This window comes from Drosophila subpulchrella, chromosome 2L (assembly GCF_014743375.2).
Source record: "Drosophila subpulchrella strain 33 F10 #4 breed RU33 chromosome 2L, RU_Dsub_v1.1 Primary Assembly, whole genome shotgun sequence".
In the NCBI taxonomy this organism is placed as follows: Eukaryota; Metazoa; Arthropoda; class Insecta; order Diptera; family Drosophilidae; genus Drosophila; species Drosophila subpulchrella.
The window spans coordinates 10,155,878-10,182,220 of record NC_050610.1 but is presented as its reverse complement, the minus strand read 5'-3'; the positions used below and the strand labels follow the sequence as shown (position 1 = coordinate 10,182,220).

The 26,343-nt window shown below is 36.8% G+C and overlaps 1 protein-coding gene across 8 annotated transcripts; it reads left to right on the top strand.

Annotated features, from left to right (window-relative positions):
- Window positions 1–530: 530 nt before the first annotated feature.
- On the top strand, window positions 531–26,343 carry LOC119548789 (protein FAM102A). 8 transcript variants are annotated; one of them, XM_037856361.1, is made up of 11 exons: window positions 531–714; window positions 1,410–1,474; window positions 15,460–15,905; window positions 15,972–16,283; window positions 16,340–16,569; window positions 17,387–17,676; window positions 17,744–17,826; window positions 19,430–20,656; window positions 23,453–24,055; window positions 24,790–24,995; window positions 25,051–26,343. In XM_037856361.1, exons 3-11 carry the CDS (start codon window positions 15,730–15,732, stop codon window positions 25,167–25,169), a joined length of 3,246 nt encoding a protein of 1,081 aa, XP_037712289.1. In that variant the 5' UTR covers window positions 531–714; window positions 1,410–1,474; window positions 15,460–15,729; the 3' UTR covers window positions 25,170–26,343. The 8 variants fall into 8 exon arrangements, with proteins under 8 accessions (XP_037712289.1, XP_037712286.1, XP_037712285.1 ...); XM_037856358.1 differs by lacking the exon at window positions 19,430–20,656; XM_037856357.1 differs by lacking the exon at window positions 23,453–24,055 and having other exon boundaries at window positions 19,463–20,656.

Here is a 26,343-nt window from a genome sequence, read left to right as displayed (position 1 = left end):
GAAAGTAAACAATTTTTATATTTTATTTTTCTTTATAATTTAAAGTCTTTAAATATTAGCAAGGTAAGAGGGACAATTTTTATACTTGCCAATATTTTTTAAGTAATTACTGTTGATACTAAAATGTTGCAGAGTTGCCATGGCTTTTAAATAATATATGGTGAAAACTCTGGTTTCTTAAAGGTCTGGATGTTTAGGCAATTCCCTTTTATTTCCAGGATTGCCGTTTTTATTTTTTAATAATGTACATACAAAATATCTGGGGTGAATGTCAAGTATATCTAGTCTACCCTAAAAACCAAACCCAAAAAAATGTTGGTTGGATCGTCCCAAATTGTTTATTTGTATTGCATCGCTGCAAATACAGAATATAAAAATTCTACAAATGGTAATCACCGCAATTAATTTAAAAACAGATTCTAAAGTTGTTTGCGGCTGTTGGAAAGGGGTGTTTTATAAAAGTAGAACTGGTATTTTTCTGCTATCTAGTATTTGCTGCTTGGTATTCTCACACCATTTCGACAGGGTCATACTGTTTAGCTGTGGTTCGGTCGTGGGTGGCGCATCATCGCGATTCTGCTGCCAATTAAACAAGTGCAAAAATAGTATTTTCGCCAGTTGAACCGAGCAAATAAAACAGTGGCCAGCGACTGGAGTTTGCAAATTTAAACGCGAACAAAGCGAAACGTTGTTGTTGTTGTGTGGCTGTCTCTGGTAAGCAGCGTCGTTCGAGTGCGTGTTTAGTGTTGCTTTGCGTGCCTGTGTGTGTGTGAGCCTTTTCACCAGAAAAATGTAAAAAAAAACACAAGAAAAAAAGTGTTGCCAAAGCAGTGAGGCATACAATTTATACAGTTGCATATTGTTTCAAACGAAAATCGCCAAATGCGAAACGCATAGCTGAAAAACGAATCTGATCTCGGTGTGCGGGGGGTATTCATCTCTCTCGCTTTTTTTTCTCCGTCTCACCCTCACTTTGCTATCACCCTCTGCCTCTCTCTCTCTCTTTCCACTGTTCTCGACAAAGTGGAAGTGGAAAAACCAGCGACTACATCAACAAAAGCGTGTGTCTCGAATCTTACAATTGCATCTCGTCATATTTCTCAGTTGCCAAGTTGACTTTTAATTATTTTGAAACCCCCCGGAAGCTAGGGGAAAAAACAACAAATGTAGATATTTTCCAAAACACAAACAACTACAATCGCAATCCCGACGTGCGACGCCCTTTGGGGAGCCCTTGCACTGGTATTGGTGGCCTGCTGTCGTTGTATTGGTGCTGCCACCTTGTTCGATTTTTATGTGATACATCTGTTTTATCGCACACTCTCAAGTTCTTAATAATTTTTGCGACAAGTGTAAACCGTGTATTTTAAATATGATTTTCCCTTGTGTCTCCACCGTATAATCAGCAGCTTGCAATCTCAGCGTTGACGCCCACAAAAACAAACACTTTCCGTGTGGGGCTTTCGATTCAGAGGTAAGTCCAATTCAGATAATTACAATGCAAACATACACTAAACCGGGAAAATCTACAATCTTGACGTGTGTTTCACGATACCGCTTTTTCCGAATCGACATTCAGGCATTCTAAGAATTTCTCTATCGAAGTTGACGGAACAGTATTTTCGATATCTCGGAGCGTTATCTACGTTTATTTTGTTATTTCCGTTTGCAAACGGTCGGACCACATCCATAATTTATCTTTGGTAATTTCGGTTAAAATCTGGCTTATGATCCTTTCCTGGAATTTCGCCACATTATCCGCGAATTCTTCAGAATTGCCATAAAAAACATGTACGTAGGCTTTTTATTTATAGTCAAAATTATAAGCAGTCCGAAAAATGCGTAAAAATTACAAATTGTTTTTACAGCGGATCAGAAATACTCTAAAAAACTTGTAATTCACATTTAATTTAAGCAAAAAAATCGATATGATACATTTTTTGCAAACAAAATACCGTCCTTAAAAGTCATTTCATATTTTTGAATTACATTTTGCCAATACTTATGCGTCACAAGTTCGTAAGAGGATGTGTAATTATTTAGTAGAATGAATTGTTATTTTTAATAACAAACGTTACAATTTTGTAGCTCATTATGAGCTGCTTTTGCTCGATTTGAAGTCAAGCAAAGCTTGGAATTTAAATATGAGATTTCTGAAAATAAAATTCCAGATGTGCTTACTCAATCCAAAAACAAATCCAGCGGGACATTTGCGATGAGACCACATAATACTCGGTCTTTAGCCTGTAATATATGTTCGCTGAACGAGTTGTCTAAAAATAGCGGACCATCGAGAACGAAGCTCCGAAAGGCTTCGGCTTTGGCTGGGCCTTCAGAATTTGGTAGTCGGGCTCCACCCCGCCTTGGGCCTTGGGCCTTGGCTGGGCGCATCTGAATCTGAGCTGCAAACGGGCAATTCAATTTGTCCGGTGGCAGAATTTCAATTTCGCAGCCAAAACGGCTGTCGAGTGCGAAAAATGTTTGCGATAATCAAATAAAATCAGCGCCAATGAGGTTAAACAGGGGAGGGCAACCCTGAATTGCTCTTCTCGTTCACAAATGACTTCGTCTGCTTCTCTAATGAGGATGCATTCAATTAAATTCAAATTTTTCACTTGCATGTGGGCGCAGAACGAGAAATATGGGTAGTTATGCGGTTTAGGTTATCTATATGTCGCCTACTAGAGCAATAGGAAGTGTTTTAACCCATTTAAATAAATCTCGTTGAGGTGATAAATTGTAAAATGCAAGTGATAGGGGTAGTCAATATATTAACTTATATTCGGAGACTTTGATCACCTCCTAAATATATTTGTTTTCGATAATGTATCAAGTTTGAAGCTCTGTAAATTAAAAGTAATCTTTACATAATTAAAGCTATTCTGTACTAGTTTTTCGCCGGAAAAGATTAATTTTGTGGCTTAATTACTCTTCACTCAAAATTTCCGAATCGGAAACGAGAACCCCAGTAAAGTATACGCAAAACGAACATATTTGCAAAAGAGTTTCGGTATTAATTCACTGTTTTTTCATCTAATGAAGGGGGATTCGAGGCACTTGGAGCAACCCAATTCCCAGGGCTAGTTAGGGAGCAGGAATGGGACGGGGAGTTAGAGAGAGATACTCGCCAGAGCTTGCTGAACCAGTCCGACAACATTTGGCGATTTGAATGTCGCAAAGAAGATGGAAAGCAAGCCAAATAATTCTTCTGGTTCCGGAGTGTATCTACGTATCTTTTGTACCACAACCATGTTTATGGGAAGTCTAATTCGTGCAATTATTTTATACAAACCCATCAAGGTAGTGTGCATTAATACCAACTCATGTGTGAACTTACGCATACAACTCACGTCTTAAAGAATTCATATAACTCGTAGCATAACACACAGAATTCGTATAGTTTTTGGCTTTTTGATCTGTGCAATTCAAGTTCAAAGCTCTTTTTCGACAGTCGCTGAAAGAAACTTGAAAAAACATAGACGATATACAGAGAGTGAAAAGAGAATTATAATGTACATATAAAAGAGATACATATTTTTGGCTTTAACTTGCACGAGATTTGCTTTCTTTTCTTTGTTTTCCTTTCTTTTTTTTTTTGCACTTTTATATGAACATATAAGGAAAACAAGTATTTCGCTTTTTCTTGTGAAATGATAATATAAACCAAAATAAAGTTGGAAATGAGGGGTTGCTGGGTTTGTAAATGCTATTTCGTGTGTACACTTCCCGCAGAGAGGAATTTGATTTTCAAAACAAAGAAAAAGCTTGATCGAATGAAAGAATGCGCATAGTTCTTGAAATGTTAAAATGTGTTAGAACTTGTTCTTCTGCATGTTTTGCTTACTTGATGTGAATTTTCGTGTATATACCATTTTTGGGGTTATAATTCCCAACTGGTACTAGCAAAAACAAGGGTTCATATATGTGTATATCTTTAAGCATTAGAAAGCATAGTCTGAAAATGAAAACCCATATTGGGGATTACATTTCTTAGCCTAAGCTCCCACTTATGGTATCTGAATCTGCTCAACTTACTGGATTTTGTTGCCCTACTGCACGCATTCCTTCCGTCTCCTCGTTAACTGCCTTTCCTTATCAGCAGAGCCAGACCCAGTAATCGTCGCCATCATCATCATCATCATCCTCATTATGAACGCCTCAACGCAACATGCATTATCTTTGGCTAGCATGTGGAAAAAGTGTTTCCGACTTCCGTATAAATGCTACAATTTTATGCTTTTGCTTTGCACAGCGCTGTGCCTCAAAGGCAAAACAAGTCACTTGCCATTTCCTTGCCACATCACAGAGGACGACAAACCACCCCAAACACACATCACACTCAAACGATGGCAAACCCAAACCACCAACCCAAACCCAAAAACAACAGCCAAACAGCAGCTTATTGATTTTCTACAACTTTGTGATGTTTAAACAGCATTTTAGTTCAGTTTGTTTGGCTATCGTGCGCCGTCCACGCGTCAAATGAGCCTTTCCACTCCGAAGTGGGTCTAACCGGATTGGAGGAGGGGATGATCGGGTCTGGAGGACAGCAGCGGGTAACATTTATTCATTCACCTGTGGGCGACACGCCTCGTTCGCTTCCAGGAATCGCTTGTGTCCATGGGACGACAGGTATATCAACTTTAGGAGGTTGACATGCAAATTAAAAAAATGAAAACTTGAAAGGTGTTGTTAGTGAGGGTTGTGTTCGTAGAGTGGTATGGATTCGTTTTTGGGGGTTTGTTAAAATCAATTATTTGGTTTGTAGGTCAACATTCTTTCCCATTCCCCTCGTTTTGTTACGTTATGTTGGGTAATCCACCTCAAAGTTTACATCATATGTGGTCAAATAGTCCCTTGTGCTTTTCCTTCTCAAAAGAGGTTCGCTGAACTTTATAAAGAGACAGCTAAAATCAGTCTGTTTACTGCACTCGAGTCCTACACTAATTTGCATATTTGGCAAAGGCTGTATTTACTTACACTATTAAAAGTCATTACTCGTAATGCACGGGTATTTAACAGGTAAAATGAAGCGTACATCTTACCATCCCCTTTTCGTTGAACAACCTTGATAAATAGAACTATTAAAGCTCATGATATTTCCAAGATTTAAGAAAACCTGGGCAGCAATAAGTTCAATTGTAAATTCATCTTATGGTTGAAAATAATTGTCTGTAATATCATTATTTAAATATATATATTTAGAAGGTGTGCTAACCACCGAACCATTTTTATGATTGTTTCCATATAAATACTTGCAATGAGTCATCACCGAGAGTACCAATAAATATATCAGAGTGGGTGAGTTCCGCCAGCGATTTTTAACAACATATATGCAATATAAATGCAAATAAAGATAGGAAATGTCAACATATGGAAAAATAGCAAGCAAACAAGATAGCTGAGCGCCGCCCGTTTGCTAATAATAAATATTCCTATAAGGAAGATCAGTAAATTAATCTTACAAAAAATATTCAATCCACTTCAACAATGCGATCTGACTATAAACCATTAAAACATATCATTTTTATAGATTTTTTCAGTTCTTGTAGTTATAAATTTGGTTAGTATATATTGACTTTTCAAGTTCCATTGTATGATATCTCTCCTTCCTTCTTTCCACTGATTTGTATGTTATTTTAAAATTTAAATACAATTCATTGTCTTTTTTCGTTTTGGTGCCTTTGCACTCGCTAAAATCGAAAACACGTTTCGGTTTTATTTCGGTCTTGCTCTAATTATGTTTAAGTTTTAGGATAAAATATTCATTTCAACTCAAAGTACATTTGCATGTCCAGGTGTTTTTTGTTTTCTCTGTTGTCATGCTTTAAAATTCAAAATTCGTTTGTGCATTTTTATAAGTCAAGGCCGCTCGAGCTCGTTAGTTCGTATTAATTATTTGTTATGCTTTTTAATCTGCTGGGGTCTAGATTTTTTGGACTGTGTGCAATTAAACAATTTATGACTTTTGTTATCGATGTCGGGAATGCTTTTCACTTTATCGTTTTAAGTCTTTATCAGAGAAAAGGTCATATATTCTTTCAAGGGCGTAGTCGTAAAATATTTTATGAAGAGGGGGGATTTTTAGGGCTTGGATGATTGGGTACCAGGTAACAAAATAACATAAGTGGTTTTAAATTATATTGTCAATGACATGGGGTGGAGAATGGAAGGCGGGGGCTATTACCCCCTGAAAATACCTAACTACGCCCCTGCACTCTTTTGAACTTCGAGTTTAGTCTGGTTATTATTACTAATATTTTATTGTCACTGTTTGATTTCAAGCTGTTTGCGCTGGTTATTATTTTTGTGTCCAGACTTATCTTATCTTAACTGGAAACACAGGATCATAAAGGTGTTTTCTTGGAAGAACTGACTAAATGTTTTAAGTGCAAAAAGATATCGATAATATAACCTTGCGGTATGTCTTGATAGGAATTGGTAATTATACTTACTTTTCTTGGTATACCTATAAAGATTATTGATTTATGATAATAGTCTGCGTAGAACAATTTTAAAGGGATGATTCACCATATCATTCTTATATTACTTTAAAGTGTCTATCGAATTTCGGGTGGTCTTATCACTGTTAACTTTTTTATTAATTCAGCACTTTTTGCGAAGTCGTTACATGGCTGATTAAGGTTACTGTTGCTGTTGCCCATTAATGGACACCTTAATATTAAAGAAAATTAAAGCAAGACTTTTCTCACTCTTTCACTGTGCAATTTCTTGGCATTTCCACACATAACACAGTGCCGTTTTAAGTGTGAGAAAATCTGTTTGGCTTTCTGCCTCAAAACAAGTTCCGTTCGCTTCCCATTATTATATATTTTTCTTAGCTTCTGTTTTTCTGTTTTTTTTTTTCGTGGCAACTATTTAGCGGAGCCCTTTCTGTTTCCTTGTCCATATGTTTTTGGAGGTTATTTCATGTCAATTGCTCAATGTTTATTGTACAAGCGTACACTTTGTAGTTTGTAGACGGCTAACAACACTCGCATGTGTGGTAGTTTGTATCTGATTATGATAATTTTTCCCGTTTGACAAATATTTGAACTTGAATTTTGTAAATGTGGCTTATAAACAGACGGTTGGACGGACAAGAAAAACTTAATAAAGCTTACTAGTCTTAACACATCAATATTTTATTCAATATATTTAATATTTCTGGCCAATAAATTTTTGAAGCTATCGGGATTAAACCTTCAGAAAACTCCTATTCCCCCATAGGAATAATCAAAAAAATATTTTTAAAAAATTTTACAAAAAATATATTTTCGGTGTTTTTTGACATATTAACTTCTACTCTTAAAAATATCATTCTCTTAATATTTCAGACTTTCGAATAATATTTAAAAAAAATCGGACGTTTTTATGCCATAGGAACGATCGGATAATTAATGTCAAAAATATACATAGACCGTTCGTTTTCGTTAAAAATATACGTTAGTAAATTATAATGGAACATTATCTTAAAATTTCTGTAATTAGTTTTTAGTTTTCTGTACATACATACATACAATGCTCCCACGGGACAGGTCGGGTATAGAAACTTTGCCGAAGTTATCTTCCATTCTGGTTTTTCCTCGATTTAGTAGTAAAGTGCAAAAAGCTTGCGAAAGTAAAAGCCGGAGCACACCTACATATATGTGAATGCATTGTGTTTTTTTTTGTATCTCTTTCCCCCACAATCCGAACAAAATCGGGGAAATTCCCTACCGTAGCTGTTGGCCCCCAAATTCAGTAACGAATTGAAAGGGTGTCCCCATCACACCGGGTCACCTTCCACAAAACCGACGAGTGTGTTTCGGATGCTGTTGCAATTGCCGCTCGACTGCAAGTTGCGATACGGTTTTGTTTATTTTTTTTTATTTTTAAATTTTTAACGGTCATTGTCAGTTGACAATTTCAATTGTCTATCGTGGGAACGTCGCAATTTCCATCTGGCTAAACAAACGAAAATAAAACTAAAACCTAACAAAAGGTTTATAAATTAAAACACTTCCGCATTTGGGGCTCGTCCGCTTGGTGTTGGTCTATTGAAGGGGGTGATTGAAGTTCTCCATAACCACTTAAAAAGCAGACGAACAACTTTTTTCTTGGGTTTCAATCATTCTGTCGGTACTCTACGTTCGTTCTCCTTAATATAGAGGATATCGTCTAGATTAAAAATTAGTTAGTTAAAAGAAAACTACTATGATAAATAGATTGAATATAGTTAGAAATATATCTTTGTGAAGTCAAAACTTTAATTAAGAATATATAAATTACAATCACCTTTTTAAATGAATTTTAAACTTGGGTTAAAAAAAATCAAAGTTCCTTAACTGAATGATTATAATAAGTGAAACATTTATCACTTTAACATGCTCAGAGTTTTAATTGCTATTTAAGAGCATACGATTTTAGACATACTCCCTTCCCTCACTTAAACTTTTCATAATCCATCGAGACCCTATTTATAGTAAATTTTTTACCCAATAAGCTGCTTCTTTTATTTTTGTTATTCTCTATTTTCTGCTCTTTTGGCTTGGTTTCGCTTCAAAGACTTACAATTTCATTTGCACTAGTAATAAACATTGGACCCCTTTCAAAGTTGTCATTTGTCCACAAGCATATTATTGTTTTCTTTCATATTTTCCATTTTGAAATTGGCTATACGTTTATTTTCTCCCTCCTTTATCAGATTTTTTCTGGGTCAATTTTTTCAACATCACTTTTGTTCATATTGATTGGCCTTATTAAATGCAATTGCAAATATTTGCTGACCCAGCAAATGGTTGGTGTACCTTATAATATTTTTTTTTATTTATGCATTATGTCGTTTTATACGAATTCAGTTTAATTTTATGGAAATCGGACCACTATGTCGTATAGCTGACATAGCTTTAATTGCTACGGCCTGTAAATTTGCTTCTTTTTCTGTTTTATTTTTAAAACGTATGCTGATCAGGTTCTTAAAATTCCGGGATAGTAACATTTTAATGGAAATTGTTGAATATTTTGGCGATCCTAATGTTTTTAAGCTGTTTACTGCCCTTTTGTTCAAATTTGAGTGCTAACTTACGCTCTAACTAACACGTTGTGACAAATGCTGAAAAAATATTATTTTCTTTGTAATTTAGTGTTATCGTTCAAGGGGCTTACATTACGTTGTTGAATTTATATTTATATTGTCGTGTATGCCATGTATGTGATCAGGTGTATTTGTAGTTTTTTGTTTTGCGCTTTATCTTTGTTTTCGTCGTTCATTTTCAAGTGCAAGTTAGCGATGGTTTAATAAATAGAAAATGTTTGATAAAGTTCAATGTAACATCCATAATAGGCCTTTTTAGCGGTGCCTTGATAAGAAAAGTTCTGTTTTCATAGATAGTGGTTTATAATTAACAGACAAGGAGTTAAATTATGTGCTTTGCTTATCTCCTTCAGCTTAAGTTTACTTTTGGGTTCAAGCAATATTTAGAATCAATATTATTCCTACGCATATTTAATAACAAAGCAACAAACCCATTTACTCAGTACCCTGTCATAATATCTTAATATACACATGGAGGTGGTAACATTCTTAAATAATTGTCCTACATTTTAATTACAATATGCCCTTGAACTCCAAGAATAAGAGGTACAATAATAATTTACACAATGACTTTTGCCCGTGCTTAAAAATGAAATTTAAATATATTATGTACTTAGGAGATATAACTCGACAAATGGCTAGTTGTTGAAAGATCAAAGAACCAGGGTCAAGAAAATTACATTTTTATGCTAACCAAGTGTAATCGTGTCGGTAGAAATTGGGTTGTCCTTATCATCATCATCATTTTGAAATTAGAAGACACATAGAACATAATTTTTTGTATTTTAATTTTAGGCAAACTTATTTCCGTTCTATATATCAATGAATAATTTGTGTTTTCCATTAAAAAGTTGTGTAACATTAAATCAGACTCACTGTGCAGTTCGGATATGGATCTTAATAGATACGAGAACCTGGTCATATACATTTCAACTGACATAATAGTAACCTTTTACCCCACGTAACAGTTATAACTGCTACAGAATTTAGTAAATGTTGATGCCAACTTGTTACGTCAGGTCCGAGCGCAAGGCAAATAATGCATACACAATTGTGTGTCAAGAAAGTCGACTGTAAATCGGTTTAAGTGCCGGTTAGTCTAGCAAAGTCATCTGGACACGAGCTGAGATTAGGCATGTGTGCGGTCGCTTATTCAACGCTCAATGAAACGCTGACCGACCCGCGGTGCCCCTTCCCCTCAGTCGCTGGGAGGCTGCCTCGTGGCACAATTAGAATTTATCGCATTTGGTGTCGTTGCTTGTTGTCAAGTTGCGGATTCCACTCGCCGTGGTAATAATATACTATATATAATATAATATACGTAGTACATGTGAGGGGTCTACGTTGTTATGCACGGTGCTTGTACAGAGAGTACGGAGTATATTGTTTTCGAGCAAATGTGTGTAACATGGTCTCAGGTAGCAGCCTTTCCCACCGAATCCGAATCCATCCAGAAAAATCTGAGTTCATAACTGTTGGCAAATTTATGCGAAATTGAAAAACTTTTCTTGTCTGTGTATCTTAATCACAATTGAGTGAACAAAAATAAAATTAAGGTTTAAATAGGGCAGTAGATACTGGGTACCACTGGTTCAGTTGCTTTGTTGCCATTAAGACTTGGTGGTGTTTACTTACAGTACAAAACGATGTTTTGATCTGTGCAGTTGTTTTGATTAATAGTAACTTGATTATTAAACATTCGGTTCTAAGAGAATTTTTAATTTTTTAATTTAATATGATCTTTAAAAGATTATGAATATAGTTTTGAATTTTTAGAATACTATTTAGCATATAATCAGATTTCTAACTATGTATAACAAGGTACAAACTTTTCAGGGAATACAATATACCCTTCTAATCTACGAGGAATTAGTTTAATTATAATTATCTTTATAAGCAGAGACAGCAACAGATAAACTTATAATAAGCATCCCTTTAAACAGGTTTGTTTTTAATAGTTGTTATAAAAAACTCGTAAGGTAATAACTTAAATTAAACCATTTTACATAGTGGGGAAATCAAAAAATAAAATGTCGACCATAACTTTTCATTTTGAGTCATCTCAAATTATTTGGAGCAATAAATGAAAAAGATCTGAATTCGGAGTACTTGCTTAAAATGTGTAATTAAATGTTTAAAGCGAAAACAAAAAACGAAAACGGATCGTAATTATATTTTGATCTAATCGCAGGAATTCTGATAAGTTTAACAAATACGTGTAGATATGCCAAATCGAAAGTATTCAGTTAATTGCGTTTGTATAAAATAGGAGGGAAGAAGTGGGGATGAGACAGATGTGGAGCTGGAAAAAATAAGTTAAAAAAACACATATGTATTTCAAACCTTGCACGCGCTTATTCCAATGCGAGTCATTGACTGTCAGAGCAAATGACTTCATCATCGATGTGCCTAAAGTTAGTAAACAGATACGTGATACACATACAATTAATACACATCGCTGAGAAATAAGCTCAAGTTATAAAGAAAAGATATATTACTGTTGAAGTTACAAATATTATTCCATTTAAATTTTATTATTTCTATCACAAGTTACTTACCCTGTAAAATGCACCTGTCTTAAATCAGAGACCTCTTCCACATTAACCACAATGATCGTGTCTTCTTTATTTCCACTTATTTTGTAGCCGCAGTTGTCAATCTTTGTATCACATTACTCATATTACAGTCTACATATGTATATTAATGTGTATCTTTTTAATACACATGTCTCTTCAACACATTTGCGTAAATAACAAAAACAAAGACGATTTTTAAAGGTGACATGATTAAGAAATGCATTGTTAAAACTTTTTGTTGCTTTTTCTTTTTTATAAATGTAGGTATGACAAATAAGCAGCAACCTGAACCCTAGCTACCTTAACCTTTGTTTTTTTGCTGTCTATACCAGTCACGCGTAAATAGATCAAAAGTAAGTTGAGCAATTTTCCTTAATGAAGGAAGCTTTAACATCCGAGTCGATATAAAAAGCCATGCCAGTCTGACTACCTGATTGCACAAATATATACAGATCTATTCGGGCTTAAAAACTGCAATTAAACTAACAGATATTTTACCCTCAGTTGATTTTAAAATTTTGTAGGTCTGAAAAAACTATAAATCTTTTAAAAAGATACAAAACCGAACAAAACAAAGTCCATCCGGTGACTCGTGTAAGTATATGTCCAATCCTTTTAAGTACACTTCACTCACGTGAGTCCCCGGGCTCGCTTTGAATTCATTATATCCATAACTGTCAGTCGCTTTGGACTGAGAACAGAAGAAGCATTCGGAGAACCATCTCATTAAATTACAGACGTGTTCCGGCGTTTTTGATAGAAATTTAAAAAGAAAATTAAACCATGAAAAAAAGAGGGCAGATTTTCATTTCGCATTTTCAGTCACGTACCGTGTGGGCAGATAGACAAAACGGAAATGTATACATAGGTATTTATTGTATTTATTTGTATTGTCCATTATGGATAGATTCAGCTCGCTTCGTCCCAGCAAGAATAAAACCAACGACGAGTAGGATACAGTTGGAAATCCTAAATATAGATTAAAGATTATTAAATATTTCTATCCTACAAAGTTATTGAAAGTTTTACAGCCAAATCATCAGCCATGGATTTCATTTAACAACCGTCAAACGACAACAAACTATTGCTATTAGAAAGACAATGTTGTTATTTACATTTATTACAAGTGTGATCAATTGAACCTAAGATTAGACTTTTTTTACCCTGAGCAACTGATAAATTTCGCTGACTGTGCACCCATTGCCCCGAACTTGGTGAAGGGCTGATAGGCATTCTAAGAGTGAATTAGTTTAATTTTGTGCTTAATTGTGGACTGGTTCTACAATCTGGCACAGCAGATTTGAGTTTAAATGGTTATTGAGGTTATCATAGACGGAACTAGAATGGAAAAAATATTTCGACTCGGAGAAGTCCCTGATACGATAATATATAAAAACCATAAGAACTTTATAAGTACTGGCAAATAGGTTGTTTAACTTTAAGTTCCTAATCTTAATTTTTAACAGAAAATATGTTTGTATGTTCACAAAAGCTTGGAATGCTAGTAATGAAGTAAGTTAATTTTTACTAAATAACCTATAGTAAGTTCTTTCTAAGAAAAAATAATAATCCCATTTCGATAGGTAGTTTATCATATAACAGTTCATCTGATTCATAAAAAAAATGTATTGAAATTACGTGGGAAGATTAAAATAAATGTTCGGTATTAATGGAAATCCTGTTTTTCATGGAAATTCTGAAATATCTTTTGAGTGGGCTTGCCAAGTAATGGGAAATACCTGCTGTTCTTCCCACAAAAACATAAACAATCATTTTCCATTGAGTGCATAGAAACATTTTTTGGCAAAAATACGGCAGGCCACGTCATAAATTTGTTTAGCGACAGCAATTGGTTAGCAAAAGCCTTGTCGATGACGTTTTCTCGCAATCTCTATCTGTATGTGCATATATATTGGCATGCCGTCACTTGAATGTACCTATTAGATAAGTTTGGCGAGGAACAATAAACATTCGTGGAAACTCACGCCGCATACTACACTGTGCAACAATCTGGTGCAATGATTGTGAAAGAGCATATCGAAAGTAGCCAAAATACATTAGATATTTTATTCTGTTCTATCTCGAATTTTAATTAAGTTTTTATTTTTCTTCATCTGGTGATGTTTATTTTCAGAACTCAACTTTTTTTTTCGTGTAGCTCAGTGTTGTTTATAATTGTGATACGAATATCGGTTGTTGTAGGTGCAATTATACTCGATGCTGATGAGACAATAGATCTCAGTTGCATGCAAATAAACTCTGATCTCAACATATAGTCTAGAGTCTAGACACATCTCATTTATTCATTCATTACCAATATCTTGTATATAACAGAGGCGTACATTTAATAACAAGTCGAAGTCACATCCGGTTCTTCCGTTTCCTATCAGGAATAAGTGTGCCACATTTTCACATTGCTTCAATGAGATCATCACCGAGTCATCATCGAGTTTCAATTGTCAGCTAAAGTTGCGTTCTTTTTTTATATAATCTATACAAATGGGTCTGATATTTTTTCCTGTAAAAATGTTTTAATGGTTCTTAATGGTTTTGTTGTTTCCGACATTCTGACTTGTCGGTATAGTAGACTTTAACATCCATATCAGTGATATGCGGAATGTATTTGCGATAAGATTCATTTAGGACAATGGGCTTTAAAGGTGTAAGGTGGTAAAGCCTATATTTTTGAAATAATCCTACACAAATCTCTGTTATACGATAGTTTTTTGATTCTATGTATATACATTAAACATTTGTATAATGTAAAGTTACTATAAAAATTGTAAATGCTATTATTCTCCCGATTTAAGCATTTATAATTCCCAAGACCAACATATCAAGCACTGAAAAGTTAAGATCATCGCTGATCTAAAGAATCATGTCTGTCAAGCCTCATGTACTTCTAGAAGACAGTGTACCCACACTTGCAAATGAGAAACGACAAATAGTTAAATCAGAACAAATATGTCTAGGTATATAAGAATAAAGAGATCACAGTTTTCATAGCTACCTCCGCCGGCGCGTTTTCTCGAGCTCATAAAGCCTTGGTTTACACCGTGCTTTTTACCGAACGACGGCAGCTGTTTGTGTTTATATTGCTATTGTTCCATACAAACGTACAGAGTACACCCAGATAAAACTGGGGTTTCCGATTTTTTTTCTAGGTGTACATACATATGTGTATGCATTTTGAACTTGCCAACTTATGTGAGGCGGCCAATTGAGGAACTAGATGAAATAAGAACTATTATTTTCGTATTTTGCTAATTTATTGCATTCACTGCTATACTATATGATTTTTTCTTATGCTGCGTCATCGTTAATAAATAGACACCTTGCCCGCTAAATATTTGTGCCTCTGTGTTTGTGGATGATGCAAGGTAAAGGTCAATTGAAATTAAATTAGTTGTTTTTGCTATAATAATTTTTTTATTATCCCAAATTTGGGTGTTATTCTGAAATCTGTAGATTGCTCATAAGTAAAATAAATTGATTCGGAATTTGTATAAAAATGAAAGTGCGAACGCTTGAAGCTTAATTTGTTTTTTTAAAATGAGGAAGGAAAATTCACTGGTAATGGTGTTCACGATCATTTTTTTCCTTATAGGGTCAGAACTGTTTCATATATAGCCTCAAAAACACCTTAGTAAAATTGTACAACATTTTATAAATAATGGTAGTGAGTTTCTACTCAAATCAACTATGCTTGAGATTAATTTTCCATTTGTACCTCACACAATCTCCCAATACGATTACATGTCAAGCAATTTTAACACCTTGGTTGCCTTCTGCTTATTTTACTTCCAGCGGGGATACCACCGGACCTTAACCACTATCTTCTGCCTCAGGCACACGGTCAACAATTAAAATGGCAGTGAAGTAAACAGCCCAAGAAAATAAAGCAGAATAAAGGGAGCCAGAACCAACAAAGCTTAAGAATAAGGTGATAATTTCGAGAATCGTAGAAGACCCATCAATTCAGAGGCCACTTTGAGGCGGTGCTAAACAACCGCTTGGAACTTTCTATCCACTTCGCGGTAGGACGGCGAAAGAACTCGGATTGTTGGTCAGAAATTAATGACACTTCTTGGGCCTAGCCCCCCTGGCATGGCCTTTATGATGAAAAAGAAGAAGTACAAGTTCAATGTTGAAGTGCAGCTGCAGGATTTAGTGGAGGTGGCCCTGGTCAATGAGGTCCTGTTTGCCAAGATACGATTGCTCGATGGAGGATCCTTTCAGGAGTACAGTAGTCGGTGAGATCTCATTAAGTTCTGTAAACCATTGATCAAAAGCTAATAAAGATACTTCTTTTTTTTTAGCGAGGATGTGCGCAACCATCGAGTGGAATGGAACCGCAGCTTCGAGTTTCCCTGCAAGATGAGTGCAAATGCCTCGACCGGCGTTTTGGATCCCTGCCACCTGCGTATTTCGATACGCAAAGAAATGAAGGGCGGTCGAAGTTACTATAAGCTGGGTTTCATCGACCTCAATCTTGCCGAGTTCGCCGGCGCCGGTCTCACCTCCCGTCGATTCCTCCTCGAGGGCTACGACTCGAGACATCGCCTGGACAACTCCATGCTGCGGGTGAGCATCAAGATGCACATGCTCAGCGGTGATATTCTCTTCAAGGCGTAAGTAAATCAATCGAACACTAAATATTACTTACTAATTTAATGGCTTTCAACAGACCTACGCCCAACCTGAAGAGCAAGCAGAGCAAGCCCTCGATGGATGATTTGTCGAATGCCGCCACAGGAGTTGGCTTGCAGACTCCGACGGCTACCGCGATGCCCAGCATCGGCAGCGGAAGCGGAGGATCGGCCATACCCTTGGGTGGTAGTGGAGCCACTTTGGGTGGGGTTCCCAGCAATCAGTCGCTGCCCGGAACGCGGCCCGTATCCACCACAAAGGAAGAGTGTGAGTACCTCAACCAGGGATCGTACTTCAGTTTATTCTTTTTAAGTCGAAGGGTTAGTTTAACATAGAGTTTAATCAAAGCTTTTCTCGTTTGATGATAAGAAAACATGCCTTTAAAATGTAGAGTACTGGCATTTTTATTTTAAACAGTTCGTGCAGTTAATTGTATTTTGTTTTAATGATTGTCAGTGAAAGAGCATTTAATTACCTATAAAATTAGCTATCATAAAGCCATGTAATTTTATTATTTTTAAGTATAAGGGTTAGTTAACCATAGGGTTTGATCAAAGGTTTTCTTGATTGATGATAAGAAAACATGCCTTTAAAATGTAGAGTTAGCATTTTTTCTAAACAGTTAAGGCAGTGCAAAAGAATTTAATTACCTATAAAATGAGATATCATAAAGAAATGTAGGATGTATACAAACTAATAGAAATGGCAAAAATTTGAGGGGTAGAAAACATTAAAGCAGTGGTCGGCATCTTCCTGGTCTCTGCCGCCACATCGAAAAAGCGTTCCGTGAAAATTACTCTCAAATAAAAGGAAGCCATTGTATTGCGTGCCAAAATGTATTGCGTAACCTCTGTTTTAAAGCTTTCAGTCCTTGAATGCCCCATCCATCCCAATTCCTAAAAAGGAATATTGTGTTTTTATATATCTTTCGAAATATTTAGAAATTGGGAAAGCAATTTTTCGATAGTCCTAGGAAAAGTGTGATAAATAAAAAGGAAAAATACATATTTTTCAAACTAATAAAAAGTTCAAGATATGCAAATTTTCCTGTAACCGCAAATTTTAACCATCATTCTTTTTTCAGCAATACTGGCAGATATCGATAACCAGGCTTTGATAGCGGCTATTGTGACGGACTCCGGCCTGTCGGAGTCCTCGGAGTCGGGAGTAACGCTGACCACGGATAATCTTCAGCAACATGCGGCAGCCTCAGCTGCCAATGCCATTACTCCTGTGACCCAGCCGCAGCCGGGACTGGGAATCATTGGCAGCAATAACTACGGAACCACAGGAGGTGTAATCGCTTTTTCTGGAGGCGGCAACGCCACCCTCATAGAAATGGGTCATTCAAGAAATTCCAGTAATACTAGTCAAGTGAGTTCCCCGGGGCGAGGTACCTGAAATGAAAAATACCTAATGTTCTTTGCTTCTCCCAAATCAGATGTCAAAAGGTTCGGGTTATAGTAGTTTTTCGCACAGTCAACATTCAAGGCAAAGTTCCGAGGGTGATTCGGGACATGCTAGGTAAGTCAAGAGCATAGACATCTAAAATTCTTATATTCTGTAAAAAGTTTTGACTTATTTTCTTGTAATATTAATTTTGACATATTTTGCCAAGATTCGTGTAAGCCAGAACTACATACTTTAAATAACAAATTGCTATACTATAATGCTCAAATCTCTACATGCGTTATATATGCTAAAGCATTACCAACATAATTAAGTTGTTTCTAAAATCCTAACACAAAAACACTAAACAAAAATTTATACACCTCGCGCCCAGTATGTCCTAACTTGAGAAATGTAATCACTGCTTGTCTTCAACTATACTAATTAAATATTTGCTCAAATACTTTAACAACCAAATTCTTATACACTCACAATGAAAACTCTTTAAGTTAGAACTGGTAAAACTTTTGTTACTATGCTAATTTTATTTTTAATGATATATTTTTAAATTAATTTATTTTACATCTATGTATTTGTATTTAATTGATACTATTGTTTTACTTCCAAAGCATACAAAGCTTTTAACTGTTTTACGGTCCATTTATTATCATTAGCTAAAAACATATTATTAAGATCTTTTCTTTAAGAACATTACAAAATTTCCCATAAGCATTTAAGGGGATTGTTTTGAAAATATATTTCAACAGAAAGCATTTAAAAATCGGGTACAACTCTTTGATATAATAAATGTCATGATGAACTAAAGGCATTTAGCCAAGTAATAATGTTCGATCTTTGCAGTTACTTATATATGTAATGCTAATTTTTTGTTCATATTGAAATGCACCTGCTGGGCGGATACTAAAAAGAAATATTAGCTAAGTTTAAGGTCGCCCGATGCCAAGTGCAAGATCGCGGTCACTTATTATCCCATGTTCACATGAACAGATTGACTATATGCATGTTGGCTGCAATTCAAAAATGCATGCTGGCAGGGATTACAGGGGGTACATTTCTGTGGGCGGCGGGGGACACTATTATAAATGGTTGGGACCTGTTTAAATATGAATCCGATGACTTCATCAACAAACTGGCGTCATGAGGCGTGCGCAATGGTCTTTTGCCCTTGCCGCCTCTGTTGGAAGTTTCGTTTTTTAAGGTCAATTCTGTCTTTGACTTTTGGCCTTTTTATGATTGTGTAAAAGCTTGCATGAACGGAGCTCAGGAAAGTAATTGGTTATGTCTAGGTCATTTGAATTCCTAAAAAAAACAAAACTTAAACATAACATTAAAGTTATTATATACAAGTAGCAATGTTTCACATATATTATTATAAAGCAATGATTTAAGAGGGATATAAGGTCACATAAATACTAAACCTCAATGTCTTGGTTTTTAATTGGTTCTGTCATATATGGTCTTACGGTAGCTTTTATATTTTATGTTAGTTTAATTATTTCACACATCCTATGTTTACGTATTACTAATTTATTGCTAAATTTTTAAAAATTATTTTTGTTTTCTTTCTTTCTTAAACTAAAATTATGTTTTGTATATAACAAATGGGGTATATGGCCAACTAACCAACTGCCAAACAAATTCTCCAATAACACCAATTAAAATCAATTTCAATAAACGACTGTGCCTGCGTTCCAAATGTATACCAAACAAACTACAGTCGTTTTAGAAAATCCGTTTCTCTACTTAATAGACTCAATCAGAGAGCAATTAATGCCATAAAATTGAACATACCACACGGTCGACATCATCAAGGGTCACAAAAGGGTCAAGAGCAGCAGCAACCTCACAGTGTGCCAGTGGTGTCCAAAACCCATAATGTTCACACGCACCTCAGCCTCAGCACCACAGTGGAATATGTGAGCGAGGAGCAGCTCTACCAGACCCCAAACGCCACCATGAGCACCTCGGGGACGTTGGCCTTCGAGGAGTTCCGCACCCCGATGGCAGAGCTTGGAGCTCCTCTGTTCCACCCGGTGGCAGCCACTCCCAGCTCCACTTACCGCAGTGCAGGATCTCCCTCCCATGCCACGCAGTACTACGATAGTGGAGAGGCGAGCGACACGGATGAGTATCCGAATGAGGATTCGGCGGACAATGACTCGGGCCTGGAGGAGAACTTTCATACGCCCCGGGTGGCCAAGATCAAGTCGATGGAGAATCTCTCCATCCTGGAGATGGAATTTCACAAGGCATCCATGGAGCTGGACCGCAACTCACCGCGTCGCCTAAAGCAACTGGCCGAACATGCGCAGATACCCAAGATGAAGTCGCTGAACAATCTGTGTTTCGACGAGTATGCCGAGCAAGCGGTTCGCGAGGAGTTCCAGCGCATGCACGAACAATCGCTGGAGGAGAGGGTGCGCTTTCAGCAGTACCATCACTTGCGCAAGAACTCCACCACATCGAATGGGTCGGCGGCGAAGTTGTATGTTAAGCATCTGAGCAGCCACCAGAACCATCATCATCACAAAGTGGGCAATGCTAAGTTCATCGGCCAGGATGGCAACGAGAGTCCGCAGTCAGTTCATTATCCCATTCAGAAGATGCGATCGATGGGCACCATACCGGATATTGTGAGCGATCGCATCGAGCCGGACCCGTTCCTCACTCCAACCACCGAACGCAAGCCGAATTTCCCGCGTCTCGTCCAGTCGGCGGAGAAGCCGGTGCTGGGCACCAGCTATGTCAATCGTCTGCTCACCTACGACGTGGTGGACTCGCCGGCAGAGTTGTTCACCAATTCGGTGTCTTTCATGTCACGTACGCCTTTCCAGCGACCCCTTCGACGCAATATGCAGCATGGCACCTCCTCAACGCCTCTGGCCACTCAGGAATCCTTCGTCGTGCGGCCACATTCCACGAATGCTGCCTACGAGCTAATGAGGTGCGTCGCGTTATCATTACCAAGTCAAACAAAAAAAAAACCCCCTGAAGGTTCCCATAATCAACTCAATAGTTAAAACAAGGAAGAACGCTATAGTCGAGTACCTCGACTATCAGATACCCGTTACTCAGCTAAAATGACCAAAGGAAAATGGAGATATGCAGCAAAGCGAGGTTGAAATGCGCCACCTACCGGCGGTAGACAGATTTAAGCGTTGTGGGTGTTAAAGTGGGCGTGGATCAATCGATAGGTATTGACAAGACCAATACATTTCAGTTAAAATTTTTTATCTAGCATGAATATTGTGGGCGCCACAGGCTTGGGCGGTTTGTGGGCGTTAGAGTGGGCGTGGCATATTCGCGTGACAAACTTGCGCTGCGCTCAAGCCTACGGAATCTAAATCTGAATTCCCATTTCTCTATCTTTGATATTTTCCGAGATATCTGCGTTCATATTTACGATTTTTTGAAGTTTGTGGGCGGTTTGTGGGCGTTCAAGTGGGCGTGGCAAATTTTTTTTTGGGTCAATCGATAGGTATTGATGAGAACAATACATTTCAATTAAAATTTTTATTCTAGCATGAAAACTGTAGGAGCCTCAGTTTTGGGCGGTTTGTGGGCGTTAGATTGGGCGTGGCACTCTGCTGAAACAAACTTGCGCTGCGTAAGAAGCTCAGGAATCTGCACGCCTAATCTCAATAGCCTAGCTCTTATAGTTTCCAAGATCTCAGCGTTCATCCGGACGGACAGACAGACGGACAGACGGACAGACGGACAGACGGACAGACGGACAGACGGACATGGCTAGATCGACTCGGCTAATGATCCTGATCAAGAATATATATACTTTATGGGGTCGGAAACGCTTCCTTCTGCCTGTTACATACTTTCCGACAAATCTAGTATACCCTTTTACTCTACGAGTAACGGGTATAACTAGAAAGCGGAGGGTTACTCGTTACTCGTTGAAACGTTCTCGTTACTGTTATACTGTGTTCCTAAATGTTTATAGCTTAAGACTTCGCTTTCGCGACATAGTCATAGAGTTAGTCCTGGTCCTTGGTATTGGTCCACTACCCCACACTGCCGTTATCGTTTCCATTTAACATTATCACCGTTTTTCGTTACTCGTTTGTTTGCCCTTTGTTTTTTTCTGTTCCAGTTCGTACTAATCATTTGTGGTTTTTTATTGAGTACTTTGGTTACAGTACCTTTTAAAGATAGATGTAAGCTGGTTATAAAGGTTGGTTCGTAATCGCATAAAAAGATTGTACAGTACTTACATGGAGCAAGCTTTTACGACTGCCTTTTTTACTTACATCACATAATATTAATGATCTAATCAAACCACTCTAATCCCTAATAAGTGTAGATTAATTATAGTATTAAAATGGTCGTTCATATCAAAAAGCTTAGAGGGGTTAATTTTAACTTAAGCCTTAAGCCTCAGATCACGCCGGCTACAAAGTTTTGACTAATACCAAAGATATGCAAAAATTCGATAAATAGAAAATATGGGATACGATTTCATTATTATTTTCTTATCCTCTGGGCTTCTTGTTTTATAAAATGTTTTATTGTTAAAGACTTTTATGAACGTTGGTAAAACCTTTACGGTAACAGTTCGGTGTAGAAAAGCTCTAGAGATCTTATAATTCGTACAGCTGGTCAGTCGAGCTAGTCTGCCGACTCGTATGTTTGACCAGATCGATAATATACATATTTTAATATTTACTACTACCTTCAATTCGTTACTCGTTACTACCTTCAACTCGTAATAGATTTAAAATGTTTTTTTTTAAAATACCGATAAGTTCAATGATGACAAAGGCTTAGCTCGAAGAAACGTCTATTCAAAACATTTATATTTTATTGGCGGTGTTAGTATTACCTAGGAAGTGAATTCGTTGATATTGGCCGCGTTAACCTAAACATCTTGATCCCTGATGGATCTTTTGATATTCCATAACATTTTGTTTACAAATAATGTCTGCAATGACGTAAATGCGGTGAAGAATCCAACTGAATAATTAGGACTCTTATAACACATTTATTATTTTAAAACGACGGAGCGTTAAACCTTATAATTTATCACGGATGATGTTCTAGTAGGCATTTTTAAAAAGTGAAAGTCCAATTCTAGTTTTTCAGCTCTGTAGCTATCTATGTAGTTTCAAAAATGATTCAAAAATACAGCTAGACTTGGTTTCGCTTTTGATCGTGTTATATTTAAATGACGTTTTCTGTATAAGTATTTCCTAGTCCTACAAATCATCGCATTATTTTAAATAAGTTTGCGTTTAAATAATGCGTTTCTTGTGGACCTTTTTGATTGAGATATCCGATTGCTTTGTTTATCTTATGAACAAAAGATTATGTTTTTAAATTTTGTTTAAAACCTGGGGAGACACAAAAATCTTTTTCAACAAAATTTGGTGCTGAGCCATACATTAATACAGGTTCCAACCGTCAGTTGGAAGAGATTTCTGTGTCATCCCGGTATGACTTGTTGACACAGCCGCGAAAACAATTATTCCCACACTACACATACATGATTACATCGATTTCCAATCTCAAACGCTTTTATCATATATAAATCGCATAGAATAAAATCATTCGCTTCTTATTAAAAGTATAGAGAAACATAGAAAAGTACCAAATTTATTGGCTTTTTATTTTACTTTTATTTGTGTTAAAATATTTTGAAAGTTTTTATTTATTATCCGTGTCTATATGATATGTTTGTGATGTTCTGTGTCTAAAACCAATATTCGCATTTAACGACGCGTTCATTCAGAAGCTTTAGTGGAGTCCCTCGTCGACTTTTCGACGGCAATGGGAGCACCAACAGCGGCAACATGGGTGCAGTCAGCAGCAGCAGCACCAACAGACAGCAACAGCAGCAGCAGGCTGGTGTGGCAGCCACCAATTGTTATATGGCGGGATCCAATTCATCACCTTGTGGAACTCTGGCCAGTATACACTCAAACCACTCGGCCTCCTCCTCGAATGGCAGCAACAGCAACAGCAGCAGCAGCGGAGCAGTGATTACCTTCCAGTGCAATTCAGGATGTGGTCAGGACACAGTGGACGGCCACACAGCCGCATCCACACCGCAGCAACAGCAGATGCAGTCAGTTGGATCGCCGAATGGCCATGGCAGCAGCCCCCGGTTGGGCAATGTCATGTCCGGGGATGCCCTCAGCTCGATGGCCGCCAGTCCGACGGACGCCTGCAGCATCCGCTCCAACCCATCGGCCGCCTCGCTGCTTCTCTCCACGTCGGCAGCTGCCGCAGAGGCTTCCGCCCTGGCTTCGGCCACCACTGTGTCCGTTTCGGGGGCAACCCTCTCGCCGCTGGCCACCACCCAAATCATTCGCCGCCCTAGCATCACCATGATGTGGGTTGACTTGAAGTTCACACATTGGTTTCTAGTTTTTTACTTACTTTACTGACTTGCGTAATTTTGTGTTTTAAATTGTAATGTAAAATTATTTTCAAATGTCTAGAAAACAGCACATTTTCACTCTCTGCCCAAATCATATCGAATTTTAATAATTTTGATTCGAAATTATTTCCGCAAAAAGAGGAGTAACTTGAGCTGCATTTTCCACTGCCAGCCCTAGCTATAAGTTTAATTTGTTATAAATTAATACCTATCAAAAATTTGTTTTCACTTCAAAAGTTGTTTTTTCGTTTTATGTTTTTTAATTATTGAACTGAATGAATTAAAAATGATAATTTTGATTCATTTTATTTAAAAAGTTTAATAATCTGGACAATTTTTTTTTATAAAACTACTTTTGTATATTGATTAAAGTCCAAAAATAGTTTTTATTTAAAATTTCATCATTTTTCAATTCATGCACATACCGTACATCACCGTACTCATTCCATAAATGAAAAAGCACAGTGTTTGGTTGGCATGGTAACCAGAAGTGCCCAAACTTATTGTATTGTTCTGCCTCGTTATTGCCTGCGTTTCTGTTGTCTTGTTTCTCTTGCAATTGCTAAGCGCGCCCAAAAGTTTTATTCATATTATTGCACTTCTACATCATATACTGTTAAGTAATAAGCACATGTGTTAAAAGTTTGTTAACAACCATGTTAAATTTTCTCATTTCTCTCCTTCAGGAATCCCAGTTCCGGTTCGTTAGTTATAAGTGAAACAGGATCTCTAGATCGGACGAAAAGTAGCGGTGAGAAGCGCAAAAAAAATGCGCTCGATGATGGGCCACGCGTTTCGGATAGAGTGGAGGAGACACGGGTCAATCCGGACTCTTTAATTGATGAGATTTTAAAGGACACCAAGCTGGATCAGCTGGAGGAGTCCGCAGAAAGTGAGTAACCTATGCAAATGACTGTGAATATCCACTAATCACTTTTCTTGTCTAGCCTCTGGTCTTCAGCTGTACATCGCCCGTGACGGAACCGCCTCCCTGGGTGGTCACGAGGTCAAGTCAAGCGTCCGAGCGGGTGCCCTAAAACAGGTGGTCATGCAGGATAGGAGATAGTAGTGTCCGGGACTCACAACTGTTTTTTAAAATGAATTAGAAGACTTACTGATCGAGTAAAAAAAAACAGAATGAGTATCGAACTAATCGAAATAGTTTAGGTAATGCAAAACATTGTTTACTTGCAAACTAAAGTGAGAATACAAATACGCTATATATGAGTATATAAATGTATGTCATGTCGAAACTACACTACTATGAATGTAATTAACTAGCTATACTTATATATGATCATAAACAAATATGCATGTATTTTATAGATATGTTGAAAGGGTAACAGTCGGACAATATTGCCGTCAACTCGTTCTCTATTAACATGTCTATGTGTTTTTTGGCAAGTGTTGTGGATCAGGTAAACAACCGCTGAGAATTAGGAAAACCAAAAATGAACTTCGTAAAACTGCACTTTATATACATATGCATAAAAAGTAAATCACAAAAATAATATAGATGAGAAAAGTTTTAATTCTAATTTCTAAAATTATGATTTCGATTTTTGCTTCCATCAATATGTCCAGCCTCAGGCATTAAAATATATATTCAGAAAGATAATCGAAACAAAATGCAAATTTGCTACACAACCTGAATTACAACGGGTTCTGCTACACATGATGTTATATGCCATAACAAGTGCAAAGCTTCAAAATTGTAATCCCGCATTGTAATAGTCATCGAGATATAGCGCATCAATCAAAAAACTAAATAAGTTAATAATCAGCTAAAATAGTTTTACATTTACAATTCAGCCTGTAATTTGCATTTTGCTTTTGATAATATACCTACACATACTTTTATTGCTACTCACAAAGAACTTTATTTTATTAACGTCATACATACTATCCATCGTTGTACATTGCTAACTGGTATTCTTAGCTCGTAGTTATTATTTTATACTTCCGAAACCGCGAATTGTGAAAATATCGCACTTAACGTTTCACCGTTTTGATGTAAAGAACATATTTCGTTTATTATTTTGTGTATCCAACACTTCAAATTAAAATCAAAAAATGAAAATAGTTATTAGCTATAGCTTATGTTAATAATGTCTGTGTAAAATTGCTTTAGTTATTTTTCGATAATTTGTAAAAAGAGGAGAACTCGAAAACCTCCATATTAGTTTTATAAATTGTACATGCAAAAAACAAAAATAAAAACAAGATCCATGGTTGATAAA